This window comes from Schistocerca nitens, chromosome 11, assembly GCF_023898315.1.
Source record: "Schistocerca nitens isolate TAMUIC-IGC-003100 chromosome 11, iqSchNite1.1, whole genome shotgun sequence".
Classification (NCBI taxonomy): domain Eukaryota; kingdom Metazoa; phylum Arthropoda; class Insecta; order Orthoptera; family Acrididae; genus Schistocerca; species Schistocerca nitens.
Window position 1 is genome coordinate 16,141,502 of NC_064624.1, and position 19,928 is coordinate 16,161,429.

Sequence of the window (19,928 nt, forward strand, 5' to 3'; positions counted from 1 at the left end):
ATTAAGCTTTTCAGTATGGTTTTCGGGATTCAAATTTTTTTGGCGTACTAATACTGTATTATCTCATGTTTGGTTCTTTATTATTGCATAATGCATACGTGCCAGAAGAGGAAAACATGCAATTGAAATTCAGCGAACAATTGAAAGTAGCCAGTAGTTTGGAATTAAACACTTCATTTCAAATAAATTGACTGGCTCTGCAAAAAAAGATAAATAAAAGCAAAATTTCTTTAGCAAACCAACAAAAATAACTTCATTGTTCTGCAAGGTGACTGATTACTGCTGGATGGACGAAAATGTGGAAATAAAATTAAACCAGAAAGCTGAAATCAATAAAATATTTTAGCCTTCCTTAATTATGTGAATGTATTTTAATCAACTTCATTGCTCCTGGACACAGAAATTCATTTTGTTTTCATTTGCTGTGAAAGCTGTAAACGAACAAGAAACAGCAAATTGACTAAACGTAAACATGGGTCACACCGAGACCACCCTCTTCCTCACTCCAACTCAGACTGTCCTACGCAGGCAAGAATCTGGCAGTTTCGGCATGGCAGAAAAATTATTCAAGCAGTTACAAGTGGGAAAAGGTACTAGCTCATACGCAACTCAACTGTGCATGTGCATGAACCCGCTGGCAACCACTCAAACAAACCTAATATAAACAGTTGTGACTTCATGCTTGTTGGAAGCAGTTTGTTGTTATGAAGCCTTCAAGCTAAAGCTTCTGACAAGTTTCCTGTTGGCTAGTGCTTGTGTGTGCATTGTGTTTTGTTGCAGTAAATGGCACACTCATTATACACAAAAAAAAGAGTAATGTGGGGCCTATGTCAGCCACTTCTCAGTTTTGTAAACATATTCCAACATTTGTCTTACTCTCCTGTCTGTACAAATGTACTTTATAATGCTTGTACAGAGGGGGGGGGGGGAAACAGCACCAATCACTTGTATTAAGAAGAAAGGAATGCGGACAATACTGTGTGTTCTATCATACCTCACATGATCACACACAACTCAAAGAGCTGTCATTGTTGTCTGCTACATGCTTTGTATTTATTTTAAATGTGGGCTTATGTGACGAGAGAGAGATATTGTTGAAGACTAATGGTTCAGAGCTTAATGAACAAATTTCTAATTTGGAAAGCAGTGATCGAAAGCTGTCTGTTTCACTGCATTTTTTTTCAGTAAGCATACATACTGACTACTGTATGGCAGGAAGCTAATATTTATGATTTCCTTTACAGATGGGAAAGGCACTTTTGATGATGAAGTGTCAGTGAGCCATCAAGGTGAAGCTGCTGCTGATGCCAATCTTCTATAAGATATCCCTTTGTCTGAACCTGTCAGTTTGCCTCGTTCAACTGGGCAGTTGAGAGATGAGAACACCACCACTTCACAGCTTCGGCTTTTTGAAGAATCGTGCAGCATTCAGCATTCAAACTTAAAATTAACTGAACTATTCAGTGTTTCAATATTTCACTTTTTTGGGCGAGGAACTGCTAAATACGGCAAAATGGAAGATATATTGCTACACTTGAACAACAATTTATAATCTACCTGAAACACGGAAGTTGAGCCCTCAATCAATGCCTTACTGGAATACTGTCAAACCATGAACACTGCACAAGTTCTTTCATATGATTTCATGTATGTGCCTTGTTAGAAAATCGAAATTGGCTGACTTCTGGTGTGCAAATTTCTATTTTTCATATAGCAGAGATGCTGAGTCACAGGTAGGCACAACAAAAAGACTCTCACAATTAAAGCTTTCAGCCATTAAGGCCTTTGTTAACAATAGACACATGTTCACACATGTGCGCATGCACCCACCCACCCACCCACACCCACACACACACACACACACACACACACACACACACACACACACACGACTGTGTTGTGACAGTGCCACGACATTTAACAGTGCCGCCACGTCAGTATGCGCAAACGGCGATAGAGGCGCTACGCAACTCGGCTGAGCGCGGGAGCGCCACCTAGCTACGAACGGCGCCGGCCACATGTCACGCCATGGCAGTCGAGTGACAGATACGGAGTGGGTAGCATGTAACCAGCTATTGTTTCTACGTTTGTATATCCACGCAATTTATTGGTGATTAAAGGTTATAACACTTTTTGGCGATGAGGTCGGATATTTTTTTTACTGCGTTGTGGATTTGTGTGTTCGTGTCGGGGCAGACATGGAACAGCTTATGCAAGCACTCATTCAACAACAAACACAGCTGACGGCTGCTATTCAGGCGTTGTCGACGTCGCTTACTCATCGTCTGTCTTCCTCTTCTCCGCCTCCATTCCCTCCTTACGACGAGGCCGCTGAAGACTGGGAGGATTATGAGAAGCGTTTGCGGCAACACTTCTTGGCTTTCGGTGTTGTCGACGCTCCTATGTGTAAGTCGTTATTTCTATCTTGGATTTCCCCACGGATCTATCAGCTGCTATCTCAGTTAGCCCCTCTGCGGGAACCTGCCTCTCTGTCCTTCCACGAAATGTGACTTATTGTCTTTCTATTACCGAAACAACACCCACGTCGTGGCCGCCCGCGTGGCGTTCTACCGGTGTCGTAAACAGCCCCATCAATCTTACTGGGCTAGGGCGGCGGAACTACAGGGTCTGAGTAGGAAATGTCAGTTTGTCACGGACACTCATCATGAGTCTTACGCTGCTTCAATGGTTAGGTATGCTATTCTACGGCTTGCTTCTGATAAAGAAGTTCAGCAACGTGCCTTACAACTGCCAAACCTGTCATTGTCGGAAGTTCTAAGCATCGCTCAATCTTTTGAAGTGTCTCCCGCTGCTGGTGTGCAAATAGACATCTAGTGTGATGTAGGCGCTGTACAGACAACTTTCGACACGGACAATTTGCCTGTTTCACAGGGGAACGACGATGTGGCGGCGGTTCACTCGCGTCAACAACGTCGCGTTGGGCTGCCACACTCACAGTGAAAACAGCAACCACAGAAGCAGGTTCGCTCCGCACTTCCTTCTTGTCCACATTGTTTCGTACATCATGACAGGGCCGCGTGTCCAAAACGTTGGGCCACATGTAATTCATGTAGGAAAAAAGGCCACATTGCTTCTGTGTGTCAGTCGCCTAAAGTTTCTGTCGATGAGGACGAGGCATCGGACATGGATGTTAACTGTGTGCTTTCTCAGACAAATAAGTTGTTTGTTACTGTTCGTGTTCTGGATAAAGACATTCACATGCAAGTGGACACTGGCTCTGCAGTAACTCTCATTAATTCTCGCACGTATTTGGAGTTTGGCTCCCCTCCCTTGTCTCCAGTTACGCGAAATCTGAGAACTTATAATAAGCAGAAAATTCCTATCGTTGGCCGGTTTGATGCTTCCACTGCCTACAAGTCTGTTGTTAGGCCCCTCACGTTTTATGTGGTGGATCATGCGGGCACTGAAAACCTGTTCGGTTATGATGCTTTCCAGTTGTTCGGGTTCTCCATTGATGATGATGTGCACCTCATATCTGAGGATATTCCGTATCAACAACTGGATGGATTGTGTTCTGAATTCTCGTCCGTGTTCTCTGCTGGTCTGGGTCGGGCCAAGGATTTTGAAGCCCACATTACTCTTAAACCTACAGCTCGCCCTAAGTTTTTCCGGGCACGCCCTATTCCGGTGGCGTTGCGTGCACCTGTCAAGGCTGAGATAGACAGGTTAACAGCTTCAAGGATTCTCCTTCCTGTTACCTCCAGCGAATGGGCATCGCCAATCGTGGTGGTTTCTAAACCAAACGGGAGTCTGCGATTTTGTGGTGATTTTAAAGCCACTGTCAACGCTCAGAGCCTCATTGACACTTATCCTCTTCCCCGTCCTGAGGAGTTATTTACCAAGCTCGCTGGGGGCCAGTTCTTTTCCAAACTTGACTTATCGGAGGCGTACCATCAGTTGCCGTTGGATGCGTCTTCCAAGGAATTTCTCGTCATCAACACTCCTTGTGGGTTGTATCAGTACCAGCGGTTACCATTTGCCGTCGCTAGCGCGCCAGCCATTTTCCAGCGGTTTTGGAACAGCTCATGGCTTCTGTTCCCGGCTGCATCAACTATCTGGATGACATTGTTGTCATGGGGGCCTCCACTGAGGAGCACCTTCGCAATTTGCGTTCACTGTTTCGGGTTCTGCGTTCGGCTGGGTTGAAATGCAATCTGGACAAGTCACAGTTCTTTCAACCCTCCATTGTGCATCTTGGTTTCCACTTGTCCCGTGACGGTATACGTCCTCTATGTCAGCATGTTGCGGCCATTACCTCTCTACCCTGGCCGTCTACGGTCAAAGAACTTCAGGCGTTTCTAGGCAAAATTGCTTATTATCCCAAATTCATTCCATCTGCGGCGGCGGTAGCTCATCCTCTGCATCAGCTGTTATGCAAAAACGTTCCTTTCTGTTGATCCGACGAGTGTGAGCAGGCTTTTGTCCGCCTGACGGCTCATTTGCAGTCGGCGCCTTCTCTTGCCACATTCCGTCCGGGTCAGCACTTGGTTCTGGCGACTGATGTGTCACAGTATGGCCTAGGGGCTGTTCTCACCCATCGGTATGAGGATGGGTCGGAACGCCCCATTGCCTATGCTTCCAAGACCCTCAACGATGCGCAACGGCGTTACTCTCAAATCGAAAAGGAGGCGCTCGCTATTATTTATGCTCTAAAAAAGTTCAGCAATTTTTTGTATGGTTCTAAGTTTCACCTTATCACCGACCATAAGCCGCTGGTCTCTCTGTTCAGCCCATCAGCGTCGCTTCCGGATAAGGGAGCTCACCGCCTGCAACGTTGGGCCTTATACTTGTCTCGTTTTCACTATGAGATTCACTATCGCCCCACGGCCCAGCACGCCAACGCTGACGCATTGTCGCGTTTGCCGATGGGCCCCGACCCAGTTTTCGATCGAGATGAACTACTCTGTTTCCACATTGATGAGGAAGAACGTCGTGCGGTCGAGGGTGTTCCACTTACAGGTTCGCGGGAAGCGTCGGCTACTGCACGGGACCCGGTCCTGCGTCAGGTGATCAGTTTTGTTCAACAGGGTTGGCCGGACACGACCAAGGGCCGGGCATCGGGTCCCCTTCGTAACTACCATGCCTTGCGCCTTCGTCTGTGTGTTTGTGAGGGTGTTTTTCTTCTGGCCACGGATGGCGCATCTCCACGGGTCGTGGTGCCAGCCTCTCTTCACAAAGATGTCCTCAAACTGTTGCATGAAGGCCATTGGGGGATTTCTCGGACTAAGTCCCTGGCCCGCAGGCACATTTATTGGCCCGGTATTGATTCGGACATTGCTCACATGGTCGCTGTGTGTGGTCAGTGTGCTCAACAACTGGCTGCACCCCGTACAATGCCCTCTTCGTGGCCTGACCCGGCACAGCCATGGGAACGGGTGCACGCTGACTTTGCCGGTCCCTTCCTCGGCACTTATTGGCTACTGTTGATTGACGCCTTCTCGAAGTTTCCATTTCTTGTTCGATGTCCGTCGCCCACCACTGCAGCGACAATGCTGGCTTTGTCCAAAATCTTTGCGCTAGAAGGTCTTCCATCCACGATCGTCATGGACAATGGCCCTCAGTTCTCTTCACAGGCCTTCCGTAATTTTTGTACTGGACATGGGATTCATCATGTGACAGCACCGCCCTTCCATCCGCAATCGAATGGGGAGGTTGAGCACCTTGTCCGCACTTTCAAAAGCCAGATGAAAAAATTCCTTAGGGATTTTTCCACAGATGACACTCTGTTGCATTTTCTGAGTCCTTATCCCTTCACGCCTCTGGGTGATCGCAGCCCTGCTGAACTCTTGCATGGCCGCCAACCGCACACTCTACTGCACCTGCTCCACCCTGTCAGGCCTTGTACTGTGTCCCCTAGTGTGGGAAAATACTCGGTGGGCGCCAACGTGTGGGCACGAGGGTATGGATCTCGCCCTAAATGGATTCCAGGGGTGGTCAAGGCTCTTTGCGGCCGCCGGCTTTGTGAAATACATACGGCTGACGGCATGGTTGTTCGCCATTACGACGAGATGCGCCCACGAGTGGTGGCCACGCCGGTGCCACCGCCCCTTCCTTCGCCTCCACCAGCCCGAGAAGTCAGTCCAGTCACTGCTGCCGATCTCCCGTGTGTGTTGCTGCAGCTGACGTCGCTACCACTTCCGAATACGCCGGAACCAGCCCCAGTTGCGACGCCGCCTTCTCCGGGACCCATCTGGAGCACACCCCCAGGTCCACGACACCTATGGATGCTGCTCCAGAGTTTTCACCCATCATCTCGTCCAGGAGGCACGTTCCATGCATGAGCTTCCGTCCTGGACATTTTCGACCATACTCCCGCGTCTCTGCGGGATCTTCTCGGGGCCTCCCAAGAGGCCATGGATGTCTCCGCACTGTCCATGTCCCCAAGGAAGTGAGTGGGTTTTTTTTTCAAGGGGGGAAAAGTGTTGTGACAGTGCCACGACATTTAACAGTGCCGTCACGTCAGTATGCGCAAACGGCGATAGAGGCGCTCCGCAACTCGGCTGAGCGCGGGAGCACCACCTAGCTACGAACGGCAACGGCCGCATGTCACGGCATGGCAGTCGAGTGACAGATACGGAGTTGGTAGCATGTAACCAGCTATTGTTTCTACGTTTGTATATCCACGCAATTTATTGGTGGTTAAAGGTTATAACAGACCGCAGTCAGACAGAAGAGTAAGACAAATGTTGGAATATGTTTACAAAACTGAGAAGTTGCTGACATAACCCTACATTGCTAATTTTTTTTTGGAGTATAATCAGTGTGCCGCAGGAGCTATATTAGTGACCTTCAAAGCATTAACCCAACTGGTAGGGATCCTGGACTTACGGCAGTCCTTGTGAATTTTTCAAAAACTGTTTCTTAAGAAACTTCTTTCATGGATGAGTAACATTTCCCTAAGATTCTTGCAATGAATATCAGCCTCGCATCTGCTTTGCCTACAATATGTTTTATGTAGTCTTTTCACTTAAGATTGCTCTTGTTGATGACTCCTGAGTATTTTACCATAGATACTGTTCACATAAATTTGTTGCCAGTAGTGTAATCATACACTAGTTGATTTTTTCACCTATTTATGTGCAATACATTGCATTTATTATGTTTAATGTCAACTGACAGTCCCTATGCCAATCATCTGTGCTCTGTGGATCTTCCTAGAATTCGATACATTCCTGTGACAGTGCTACATCCTTATAGGCAATTACGTTCCATGTGAACAGCCTCATAGAGCCTCTAACATTATCTACTACATCATTTATATAAACTGTATATAGTAATAGTCATATCACAATTCCTTTTGGTACTCATGACAATATGTGATTTGTGATAAATCTCTCCCAATACTAAGTAAGCTTTTATTTTATTCACTAAATGGTAGTGCAGAACTGATCAGATGCCTTCCTCAAGTCATCCTGTGCATCAATGTCAAATCTTACAGACAAACATAAAGCCGAGTTTCATAAGCTCTCATTTAGCAGAACCCTTATTGGTTTTTATGGAGGAAATTTTTGTTCAACAAAAACGTCATAGTACTTAAACATGTAACATGTACCACAATACTGCAACTAAATGACATCAGTAATGTGATTCTATACATATCAACATGTGTATGATGACCCTTCTTGAAAACTGCAATGACATGCACTTTTTTCCAATAGTTATGTACCTTTTGAAGCTCCTGTGTCCTACGATAAACTACATCTCAAATACACAGAATCTCACATGTGTCTCATCCAGTCCAGATGCCTTCCCACTGTTCAAGTGATAATAGTGACTTTTCTATTCTGTTTTCACAAATCTTCGTATCTGATATTTTGGCATTCATGTGAAGTGTACCAATCAGTGGGGTCTGAGAAAGGAGAATGTGGCAGGATTGTTCTGACCAAATGCCAGGAGGGACTATCATGGCAAATTTAAGTTGCAGCAAAGTCCAAAAAATAGATGATTGGGAAGGAGAGCTGCATGCTGTCAAGTTGGAGGCAGGGAGTTTCAACTCACGTTCTGCACACTTTCTATGGCCTCACACACAACATTTTTCTCCTGCATCATATTGCTTACCAGAGACACTGTCCATCAAAGTGTGGCCTGTCAGCAACCAGAACCAGAGCTAACCCCTTCTAGTCTGAAATAGAAGCTGACTTTGGGACGTAGGTAATTTGAAAGTGTACAGAGTTTGGGTGGTATTACTAATGCAAAAAGACAATGTCAAATTGTCAGTTAATTAACTTCCCCTAATGGATAGTGGCCAATAAAACATTTTGTCATTCTCTTGAAGCTGTGACTACATTTTCAACAAGATATCACATGCTTTCAAGGTGAGAAGGATTGCCCAGATAGGTGTGTTAAAGATTATGATGGGCAAGTATTTAGTTACATTCAAAAATAATCATGTGGAGGTTTATCACTACGGATACTAAATATTCAGTACAATTTGGAATTGTTATCTGGTTAATGGGAGTGCAACGGTTCATAGTGAGTATACGCGGTGATTGTCCTTTGCCTGCACAGAGGTTCAAGGACCCACTTGGAGGCAGTGTGGCGTAGAGAACCACAGTGTTGAGGTGATGGTGCTGCAGATGGTTGGGGAGTATGAGCAAAGTGACTGAATGACCTATGTAGCAATCATCTCCAAGCGTCAGAACATTTGTGTAATAAATATTAGAAGCTGCCACAAGAAAAAGTGATACAAAGGGAAGATAAGGCCTTGAGAGCCTATGCCCGTGGTCAGTATGTAAACATTTACATTCCTTCCTTCTCAAATGCCAAGTATCACTACAGGATTCCCCATTAAAACAAATATGTATGGTACAATAAGCTACAGTAACTAATGACATCAGTAGCACCAGATGTTTAAGTAGGAAAACGATGTTCATGATATAAAAACTACTGCACTTCTGATCAGAATTTGTAAGGTAATTCTAGGAAATTAATCTGGGAAAATTTAAATTATGTTACATGCTATTACCTTTCATGTTATCTTTCTCAAATAAATTATAGTGAACAGGACAGATAAAATTCCATATAGCATGTTGTGAGACCTGTACTACAAGAAGCTTCATTTTTTATGTAATCTTAAAGTGGCAGTTAAAAATAAAATTTATTGTATTTCTTGTTACACTATCAGAACATATGATCCATGTGCAAGTAAATTTCTAGTTTAAAAGTATCACAGCACAATTTGCAATACTGAGCATTATGTACGCGCAGTTTAGTAATATGTACAAATGTACAGGCATTGGTTGCAGATGAGGAGAAAGTGAGAGTGAGTGTTATGTGCAACTGAAACCACACTCCTATATGGTGAGTAGCAACTTTCCTTCTCAGATATTATTACATTCCATCTTGGATTTTCCATTGTTTGAGATCTAAGACAAAAAATGAAAGAGCATAGAAACTAGCTGACAATCTCACTATAGGATTTTGCCTTTTTTGTGGTAGACAGTTTCAAGGTCTACAATCCTGAAAAATAAGCCTAATGAATATGGCACACAATTCTTTATGTTGTGACACAGTGGATACAGTTTTAAATGTGATGTTTATTTTGGCAATCAAGAAGACACTACAAACAGCATTTCGCATGTAGTAAACAGGCACTGTAAGAGTTTCTATGGTAAAAGTCATACTTTATACAGGAATTGTTTTAACACTTTCCCTGATCTACTTCATCATTTATGGAAAAAGAAAACTAAAGTAGTGGGTACACAACTGAAAAATAGAAAATGGCTAGCTAATAATCTAGTTGCTCATCAACTGAAAAAGATCAACTATCACTTCAAAAAAAGTTTCCGGAAGGGAATTACATTTGGGATGTAATCCACTCATGACAAAACAAAAATAGACTGCGTCCACTGTCAATGTCAGAACAAAATTAGGAATGATAGAGAAGATGACACCTGGCTGCATTTTGAATTATAATAGAAATGAGGTTGGTATGGACAACAGTGAACAGCCAATGGGCTACTATCTTTCGAATGAAAGCAAACTAAATGGTGGATGAAAGGTTTCTTCACATTTTCATGATGATATGTGTTAAGTCTTAAGTTTCACATAAAAGATCAAGGATTATTAGCAAACATCCTGTGTGAATTCAACATTGAATTGGTAGTGGCTTTGGTAAACAAAGGAGACATGGATAAATCAACTTTCACTCAAAATAGTTCATCCATAAAAACACTCAGTAGAAGACTTTTCTGAAACTGATTCCAGCTACAGAAATGCAAAATGGCCTGAGAGCACATGTAAGATTTGCGCAGCATGAAGCAATGCAAGGTATGTTTCATACTAAGACAAGTGGAAGTAAGTAATTATCAAATAAAAAAGATGTGCTGTGGAAACAACACATTTTCATTTTTGTATAAAAAATTGTCACTGAGATAAATACGTTTCTTTGTAGTATTTTGTAGAAAAAAAGGATGCACTTTCAAAAAGCATTTCAGAGTTGTTCAACAGACTCTAGTTGTGAAGACTAGAACAGATGGTTTCTGTGTCATGGGGAGGTTTGTTATTGAAATTTTAAGAAGGTACATTTCAGGAAGACTCAGGTATATAGAACTTTGTCTCACATACATCTCAAAACATGATCACAATGAGAATATCAGAGAAACTGGAGCTAACACTATGATATACTTGCAATTGTTCTTGACATGCATCAATCTTGAATTGAACAAGAAAGGGGCAAAAACAGAGTGCTACCTCATGTAACCACTGCCACATACTGTAAGGCAGCTAGCACAGTACAGATATAAATGGGGAGAGAAGGATGAACAAATCATGCATTGAAGTCTGAGTATTAGCTCACTGAACTGAGGTTTCTTGAAGCACTGTTCCAAATGTTATGACTAAAAAAAAAAAGGATAAAGGTGAGTGCAAGATCTGCCCCATCAATGCTCATAACAGACCACATATTATCATAAATTGAATCTCAACACAAGTTCTTTTGGGATTATGTAACAGTGGACAACTATCTGAAATTTATTGTTACTAGTGACAATGTGGTTTCAGTGATGGTGATGAGGTGAAATAGGTGTTCCAGCTCATCTTTAATGACATGATGTATGATAATAAAATGTGGGCACATAAAACTGCCTCAGGATTCAAATAGAAAATAAAAGTTATCTAGGAAAGTATCATGGCATACTGAAATTTCTGAATTTTCCATGTGACAACTCTTACAGCTTTTTAAATAAAACAAACTTTATTAAAATTCAACATCTTCATTCTTCATGTCTAAATATTTACTTCCCAACATAGTCACTCAGCCAATGAACGCATTTCTCCCAATGAGGCACCAGTTTGCCAGTATCATCACTAGAATATGTGACTTTTTGATAGAGCTGCCACTTCATCACTATCAAAGTTAAGTTCTTGAAAGTGTTCTTTAAGTTTTGGAAACAGATAAAAATCAGATGGGGCCAAGTTTGGACTCTACGGAAGATTTTCAATGACAGTGAAGCCCAGGTGTCAGATTACTGTAGCTGTCACAGCACTCATGTGTGGTCTAGCATTGTCATGCTGAAATAAAGTGTTGTGCCACACAAAAATACACTCGTTGGGACAATGGTACATTCTTTGGTTTGTTGCAGAAGGAGATGGATTCGAACTATACCATGTAAAACATTAGTTCAATTTATTACAATATAGATATGAAGTTTCTGAAAGTATTTGTATGGAGTGTAGCCATGTATGGAAGTGAAACATGGATGATAAATAGTTTGGACAAGAAGAGAATAGAAGCTTTCGAAATGTCGTGCTACAGAAGAATGCTGAAGATAAGGTGGGTAGATCACGTAACTAATGAGGAGGTATTGAATAGGTTGGGGAGAAAAGAAGTTTGTGGCACAACTTGACTAGAAGAAGGGATCGGTTGGTAGGACATGTTTTGAGGCATCAAGGGATCACAAATTTAGCATTGGAGGGCAGCGTGAAGGGTAAAAATCGTAGAGGGAGACCAAGAGATGAATACACTAAGCAGATTCAGAATGATGTAGGTTGCAGTAGGTACTGGGAGATGAAGAAGCTTGCACAGGATAGAGTAGCATGGAGAGCTGCATCAAACCAGTCTCAGGACTGAAGACCACAACAACAACAACAACAGATATGAAGATTTATTCACTTCACAGGCATGTTCTGAGTATTTAAAACTATTTCTGAATATTAAAGTATCACTGACCTGAGAACAGAATAAAAAATTTGTAGCCATTACTTTTCAGCATGGACTCGTACATAAAACTTAAAACTTTAGGACAATGTACCAATTACTGAAAACAAATGTTTCTTGTTGTTTAAAAATATGGGAATCATATCTCTGTGATCACCCAAACGCAATGAAATGTTAATAAAACATGCACTTATTCCATATCAGAAAATGAATGAAAACTTGACAAATTAAATAAAAATCATATAACTGGTCTACTCTTAATATTGTAAGAAATATATTTCCCCTTGTTTAAATTTCAGTTCATTTGGTGTAATTTTATTTTATTTGTATTATTTTACAAGCATGTATTGTTTATAGGTCTTTTGCTGTGCAACATTTCCTGAAGTAAGTTCTTACACACATAGATACTTCAGAATCTTTACAGTAATACAGTGTTTCTCTCTTACATGTTCCCAACCAGGTTTTCTTTTATGACAGCAGGCATTGTACTGTCCCTTTGAGTTCGATTTCTTCACTGGCAAATTATTTTCTGCACTGCACTGATAGCACAATGCATACAGGATATACAATGCATACAGGATGCCCAGAAGTTGGAGAGCTTGTATTTTGTTACAGATTCTTCCATGACACTAATCAAGAATTTCATATTTCTCTTGCTCCCTTCAAATTATCTACCACAACAATTTCCAGATGAACAGTTCAACCAAAGGAAAAAATATTTTTGTAATATTTTTGCTTCACTTTCATGATTTCAGATTTATTCACACCTGCTGATGAGACTGATCTGCTCTTTCCATTGTGTGCTTGTAATCAACAAATGTTGCAGGTTCCTTGATAATTTTTTCCTCTCCTTCTAATCTTTCATAGGCCACTGTTGTGGACAAGTGATAGAACCAAAATATTCTTCTGCCATTTCCTTCATTTCACTGTAAGCAGTTTTCCTCTTCTGCATCCATCCTTTTCTGCTTTGCTGATCATTTTGTTTATAAGATGGTATGGCATATCCTTTCTTGTCAACTTCAGAGTATCCCAAATATCTGTTGATTTTTTGACTAAAAATTCTGCAAGTTGAGAAGAAGTACAAACTGTCAAAATCACGCCCTTTCCAGTAGCATAAATTGTACCAAGGAGCTCCTTGTGAACAAGTAGGCTTTCACCCATGGCAGTATCTCGGCCAGACACACAGAAATTTGTAAACTTTTTTCCCCCCTGGTAAATCCCATCAAATATTATTCTGTTTGAGATTGGGATGACTTTTTGGATCAAAACTGATGCTTTCACAAAAGTGCCAAAACCTTCTGTTTTGCAAAATCCTTATAGTGAATAGTTTGCAAAAAAATTGGAAATACAGTCTCTCTTCACACAATGCATTTCAATTCCTGGTTTATGTACCATACAACGCCAAAAACTATACATCATTCTTCTGTATGTGATATCAGCATAAGTACTATTAATGCACAAAATTGAATGAAGTAGCTGAAATAAGTCTTCTGAGTCTGTCAGACTGTCAGTCATGTTTACCCAGAATTTTCAGGTGAATTTACCTCATGCTTCGCACAACTTACAACAGGTCCCCTGCACAGATAATTATTTCCAGAGACTCGAAGAGTGCACAGATAACATCTACAACATGCAACATAACTCATCTGCAACACAACAGTCCTATATCATCCTCTTATCTGCAATGAAAACCTAGAAAATATTCAGAAATTATTATCTACAAAGAAGCTCGCTGCAGCAATCCACAGCATCATAAGCTTGACTGGGAAAGTGTATCCCATGCAACAAAACGCCACAGGAAGTGTGCTCCAATTGTGGTTTTAATTTCAGTGAAGGTACAAAATCCAACAATCATATATTATACAATTCAGACAAGGCTAGGCTAAATGGTGTGAAGGAAAATTACAAGGGTGTATGGACTCATGCATTGTGATTATATCAGTAATAGAGAGGTGTTGAATAGAGATGTTAATTCATGGCATTTGCAATAACTTCACAATGATGTAAAGAATCATGTTCTTCCATAGTAAACAGAAAAAGACATCAGATGATAATATGTTTTGCCTCTGCTCTTTGAATAAATAAAGAAAAGAGAAGTAACAATATAGTTGAGATATGAGTCACAGATAGGCACAACAAAAAGACTGCCACAAATAAAGTTTTCAGCCAATATGGCCTTCATCAAACACACACACACACACACACACACACACACACACACACACACACACACACACACACACACACAGAATGGCACGCGTGCGTAAATGCAGTTCACACACATATGACTGGAGTCTCAGGCAACTGAAGCCACACTGCAAGCAGCATCACCAGTACATGATGGAGTGGCGAGTGGCTAGGGGTAAGGAAGAGGCTGGGGTGGGGAGGGAGAGGGGTAGTAGGGTAGCTGTGGGGGATAGTGAAATGCTACTGGGGAGCATGCAGGGTCAAGGTGGAGATGGTAGGGCAGCTTTGTGCAGTCAGGAGGTTAGGTGGGGGCAGGGGAGAGGTGGGGAGGAGAGGGTTAGTGGAAAAAGCCAATCTGCCTATTACATTCCATCATAGATTTTCTAGACCAAAGAAAAGTTATGCATGGTTATGAACATATAGCAACTGGGGTTTAACTATCTAATGGAATGTAAACACACAACTACTATGATTATGAAAGTGAAGATACAGGAATAAACCTGTTCACATAAAATACTTCTGTTCTACACCACTATTCTTATGAGAACTAAATTCTTGTGGCAGAGTTTATAGTGGAACTTCAGCTAGCAGTCAGTTTTGTAATGTTTTCATAAATAAAAAGCACTTTATTTTCCCATTCATTTTTGTAGAAGACAAAAACCTAGACAACTACTGGAGACAGGAAATGGTGTAGGTATAGTCTGGCTAACCTTTAATTAATTTGCTAGAATATTATACTTGTAGGTATCCCATTGTGATATAATAGAAATGAAGCTTTTAAAGGAAACAGATGAAGATTATATACAAATTAGAAATGAGAAACAAAGTACTTGTATGTCTAGATCCATATTGCACATGCCACCTTATGATGTGTGGTGGAGGGTACTTTGTGTACCACTGTACGTTTCTTCCCCCCCCCCCCCTCCCCCTCTACTTATGAATGAGTTATAGTAAGGAAGGCAGTTGGTAAGCCTCCAAGTGCACTGAAATCTTATCTTCATGGTATTTTCATAAGATACAAGTAAGAAGAAGCAATACATTTGCTGACTCTTCTAGGAATGTATGGTCTTGGAATTTTAACAGTAAACCACACCACGATACAGAAAGCCTCTATTGCAATACCTGCCATTAGACTTGGCTGGGCATCTTTGTGATGATTTCACATTTACTAAATGAATGTGTAACAAAATATGCTGCTCATCTTTGAGAGGCTTCTCTATTTTCTCTATCAGTTCTATCTGGTGTACATAACAGAGTGATGAGGAAATATTCAACTACTGATCGAATGAAGGTTTTCTGAGTTACCTCATTTGTGGTGCACTACATTTCCCGAGGATTTTTCCACTGGATCTGTCTGGCATCTGCCTTTTCTGTGATTGTTCTTATACAGTAATTCCAATTTAAATTGCTCCATATGCACATTCTTAGATATTTCATGGCTGTGGCTGCTGTTAGTGACCGTTATGCAATCAGGTAATTCTATAATAATGGGCCTTTCTGCCTATTTATGCGCAAAACATTACATGTGCTTATGTTATGGATCAGCTGCCAATCCCTGCACAAAGCATTGATCCTCTACATGTATTCCTGCAATATGGTACAATTTTTCTGGCAATCTGACTTCTCTTCATTGAGAATGACATGCTATGTTCTGTTTGCTAGAAACTCTTCAATCCAATCACACAGTTGGTCTGATATTTTGTACATTCTTAGTTTCTTCACTAACTGAGAGTGTGGAAGAGTGTCAAATGCCCTCTGGAAGTCAAGGAGCATGTCATCAGCCCGGCACGGGTATCTACTGCTCTCTGGGCCTTGTAGATGAACAGTACAGGGTTTCTTTGATAGAAATCTTTGGGACAGCACTGTGTCAAAAGCCTTTTGTTTTTTGTGTAATATTGTACATTTAAAATTTAAAAGTTTTCAAGGAGTTCAGAATACAATATTTATGTTGTACTTTAAGAACCTAGAGATCTCTTTCGATACTGTTCATGGTGCACTAAAATCCAGGTAAATATGAGGCTACTGCCAATTTATTCCATTTCTGTAATTTAAAGGGGTGAAAGCCATCAAGAGCCTTAGTTTCAAATTTCTGTTAGTCTGACTGATGCACAAATTATCACAGATTTTCGATTACTCTTACTTGATCAAGAGTTTAACAAAACAATCACAGTAACAAATATAATCCCTGCTTTCCACAATACACAGTGCTTGACAGAAGGAAAAATTTCACAAATTTATTTCATTAGAATTCTATGCTTAGCGAAACACTTATTTCATATGGCAGACAGTGAAGGATGTAGTCATAAGGTGTTGTATTTCCCGAATTTTATTTTATGCTGACATTGAGGGAAAAAAATAATGGCACAAAAATAAGTCATTCTCCCTGTGTACATATACAGGACCAGAAACACGTACAAATACAACTTGGATCACCATACATAAATGTATTATGACTGATAATGCCTTCTAATATGATTGCCTATAGCTACAACAATAAAGTACATAAACCCTCAGTATGTTGGTTGTCGTTTCCACTCAATATGTTGCGTGAAGTGTTCTGTGAGACAATAAAAAAAGAGTACTTTTCATAAACAAACATTCAGTGAATAAAGATAAACTTACCGCGTACTGTCTAGTGCATGTCTTTACGAGGCTGCCTCCTGGAATATTCCAGAATGCTATTAGACATGGAAATCAATAAGATAAATCAGTACAGAAAAAATATGAAAAACACAGCATTTTAAAGTTGCAGAAGATTTGATAACAAATAATGTAAATAAACATTTTGAAATGGAATAAACTGAATAAAGAAAGCTAGAAATCCATAAAAAGTTAATCATTGTGTGCATGTACTGCTAGTGGTAATGTGGACACTTTCTTCAACAAATCAACTGAAATCTTTGAGAGAGCCTCAGCCCCCCAGACTAACATGTGAAGGCATAAATAATATTAAACACAGATGTTGAGAACAAAATTAGTAATAACTTCCTATACATTTGAGCACTTTGGCAGGGCACAAATGGTGAACACTTTTTACTGGAGTAACAAAAATTTCATCATTAGTTTTTGATCACATATTTATGGATATCAAACATGAAAAGTGTACAGTATTTATAAGAGATCTGTCCTTTCCGATCACTATGATAAGATACTAGAGCTAAAGATAGGCATGGTAAAACACAAAAATTGCTGATCTGCAAAAGGTCTCCATGGAACATAAAATACATACTTTTTCTAGGCTATTGGCAAATCAAAAATAGGATGAAGCACATTCGCTAACTATGTAAATTTCATCATTAGTTTTTGATCACATATTTATGGATATCAAACATGAAAAGTGTACAGTATTTATAAGAGATCTGTCCTTTCCGATCACTATGATAAGATACTAGAGCTAAAGATAGGCATGGTAAAACACAAAAATTGCTGATCTGCAAAAGGTCTCCATGGAACATAAAATACATACTTTTTCTAGGCTATTGGCAAATCAAAAATAGGATGAAGCACATTCGCTAACTATGTAGATGTAGATTCTCTAAATTCTGCACAATGTTTAAATTAACCTTTGAGATTAATACATTATGCAGAAAATAAAAACAAAGTAGTGTGGGCCATCATAAAACAGCAAACAGGAAAATCTGGAAGTTAAGTATAACAATATAAAGAAAAATTGGGGTGGGATAATACAAAATCCGCAGGAAACGGCAGATTTTGTAAACAACTATTCCTCTGGTATTACAGAGAAGCTGCTGCACAATGTTCCTAAAGCGCAGTATATTCCAGGAATTCCTAATTCATGCACAAGTATACCCTTTACTAAAGGAATATAACCACTATTTTAAATCACAGACCATTACTAACTGCATCCTTAAAAGGTGAATTAATTGTGAGTGATAGATAAACAAGGTACATCAACATATACAAGATTTTTAACGAACCATGGTTTAGTTATCAAAGGGAAGGATGCCCTTTACAGAGTTCACAAAAGTAGTACTTGAAACTCCTGACAAGGAGTTCTCAGACTTGTTCTAGGCTTTTGACATAATTGACTATAAAATACTACTTAACAAGCTAGATGCACTAGGTGTAAGAGAAATGGCACATGAGTGAGTTCAGTCTTACATTGAGACAGAGTGTAAAGGGTAGAGAGAGTATAGACATTGGCTGATAATTTTTTTACTAAAACAATTGTTGGACATGAGAACACTGGAGTTCCTCAGGGTAGTGTATTGGGATACTACATAACAATTACTTTCCTGATAGTATAATACATGAAGAAAAAGTTCCCTTTGCTAATGACAGTAATATCATGGTCACTTATAACACATCAAAATATCTTTGGAGAAGGCCAGTGAAACCCTCAATGAGCTTTAAGAATGGGCACTACGTGAAAAATTAACAGTGGACCAAAAATGTATGAACTTCAGCATACAGAAGAAAACCAACTCTGACTGAGGATAGTTAATACTCGTAAATCTACAGATTATGTAACAAACAAAGTTATTTAGGAATGAATACTGATTGCCAGTCACTATGGAATGAGCAATTGGAAAAATGAATGTCATCAGCATGTTTTATTCTTAGGATTCTATCATCAGTTTGTAACAGCCAATGTCTTGTGGTAACATTAATCCTATGTATACTCATATTATGGGTATGGGATTCTTTTATGGGAAATGAATACACAATATATGGGCATAACTTTTAAAATGTAAAAAATTGTCATAAGAATCATAACTAGCAGCTGTAGTTGGGCTTATTATAAAGGAACTATTTAAAACATTGGGTACCCTTACTGCACCAAGCAAGGACACCTACCAATCTGTTACATTCATAGTATTTCACTAATAGAATCATCCAACTATCCATATGCATCTTTGTGTCCTCCCTCCAGTCCACCTGGAAAACCGAGTCAGCATTCCACCATGCTGAGTGGACTGTTGAACACAGGAGAATGAGAAGACATTAATATCATGCACTATAAACCGTAGCACAAGATCTTACATCTACCAGGGAATAAAACTGTACAGCAAACTGTCCAATGAGATGAAAACTATTAGTAAAAAACATCTTTTGAAGTATGGATCTAAATCGTTCTTTGTAAATACTGCACACCACATAATTAGGGACTACTTAGAGGTTCATAGTAGTGGTTAATTGTGAAAGGGGAAAACTACAACACCTTGTTACTTTACAATGCTTTTACAAGAAAATCTTGTGCTATGGTTTATAGTGCATGATATTAATGTCTTCTCATTCTCCTGTTTCAACAGCCCACTCAGCATGGTGGAATGCTGACTCGGTTTTCCAGGTGGACTGGAGGGAGGACACGGAGATGCATATGGATTGTAGCAACATCTTTAGGGGTCTGGAGTTAGTTAACTGAACAAATTGGAGTTAGTGCAAGGGACACAGTGATAGGTTCATTGTCTAGGAACCATTAGTGGGTTTCCTCAGTGTCTGCAGCTATGACATGCAAAAACAAAAATTATCTGGAGTAAATTGTGTGTAAATCAAAGAACACTGTACAACAGGGTCCAACAGAATGAGGCACTGCAGCACT

General features: G+C 40.4%; 1 protein-coding gene across 3 annotated transcripts in view; it reads right to left on the reverse strand.

Moving 5' to 3' along the window:
- Positions 1–19,928, reverse strand: part of LOC126213114 (uncharacterized) — a 282,224-nt gene that overhangs the window by 44,465 nt on the left and 217,831 nt on the right. For 2 of the 3 annotated variants that reach the window (XM_049940715.1, XM_049940717.1), the window contains one exon: positions 16,988–17,025. Coding sequence is in view for 2 of the 3 variants with exons in the window: in XM_049940717.1 (XP_049796674.1) it covers positions 17,011–17,025 (15 nt within the window). In the remaining variant the exon portion in view is untranslated. Of the gene's footprint in view, positions 1–16,987; positions 17,044–19,928 lie in introns of all 3 variants that reach the window. The other variant, XM_049940716.1, reaches the window with a different exon arrangement.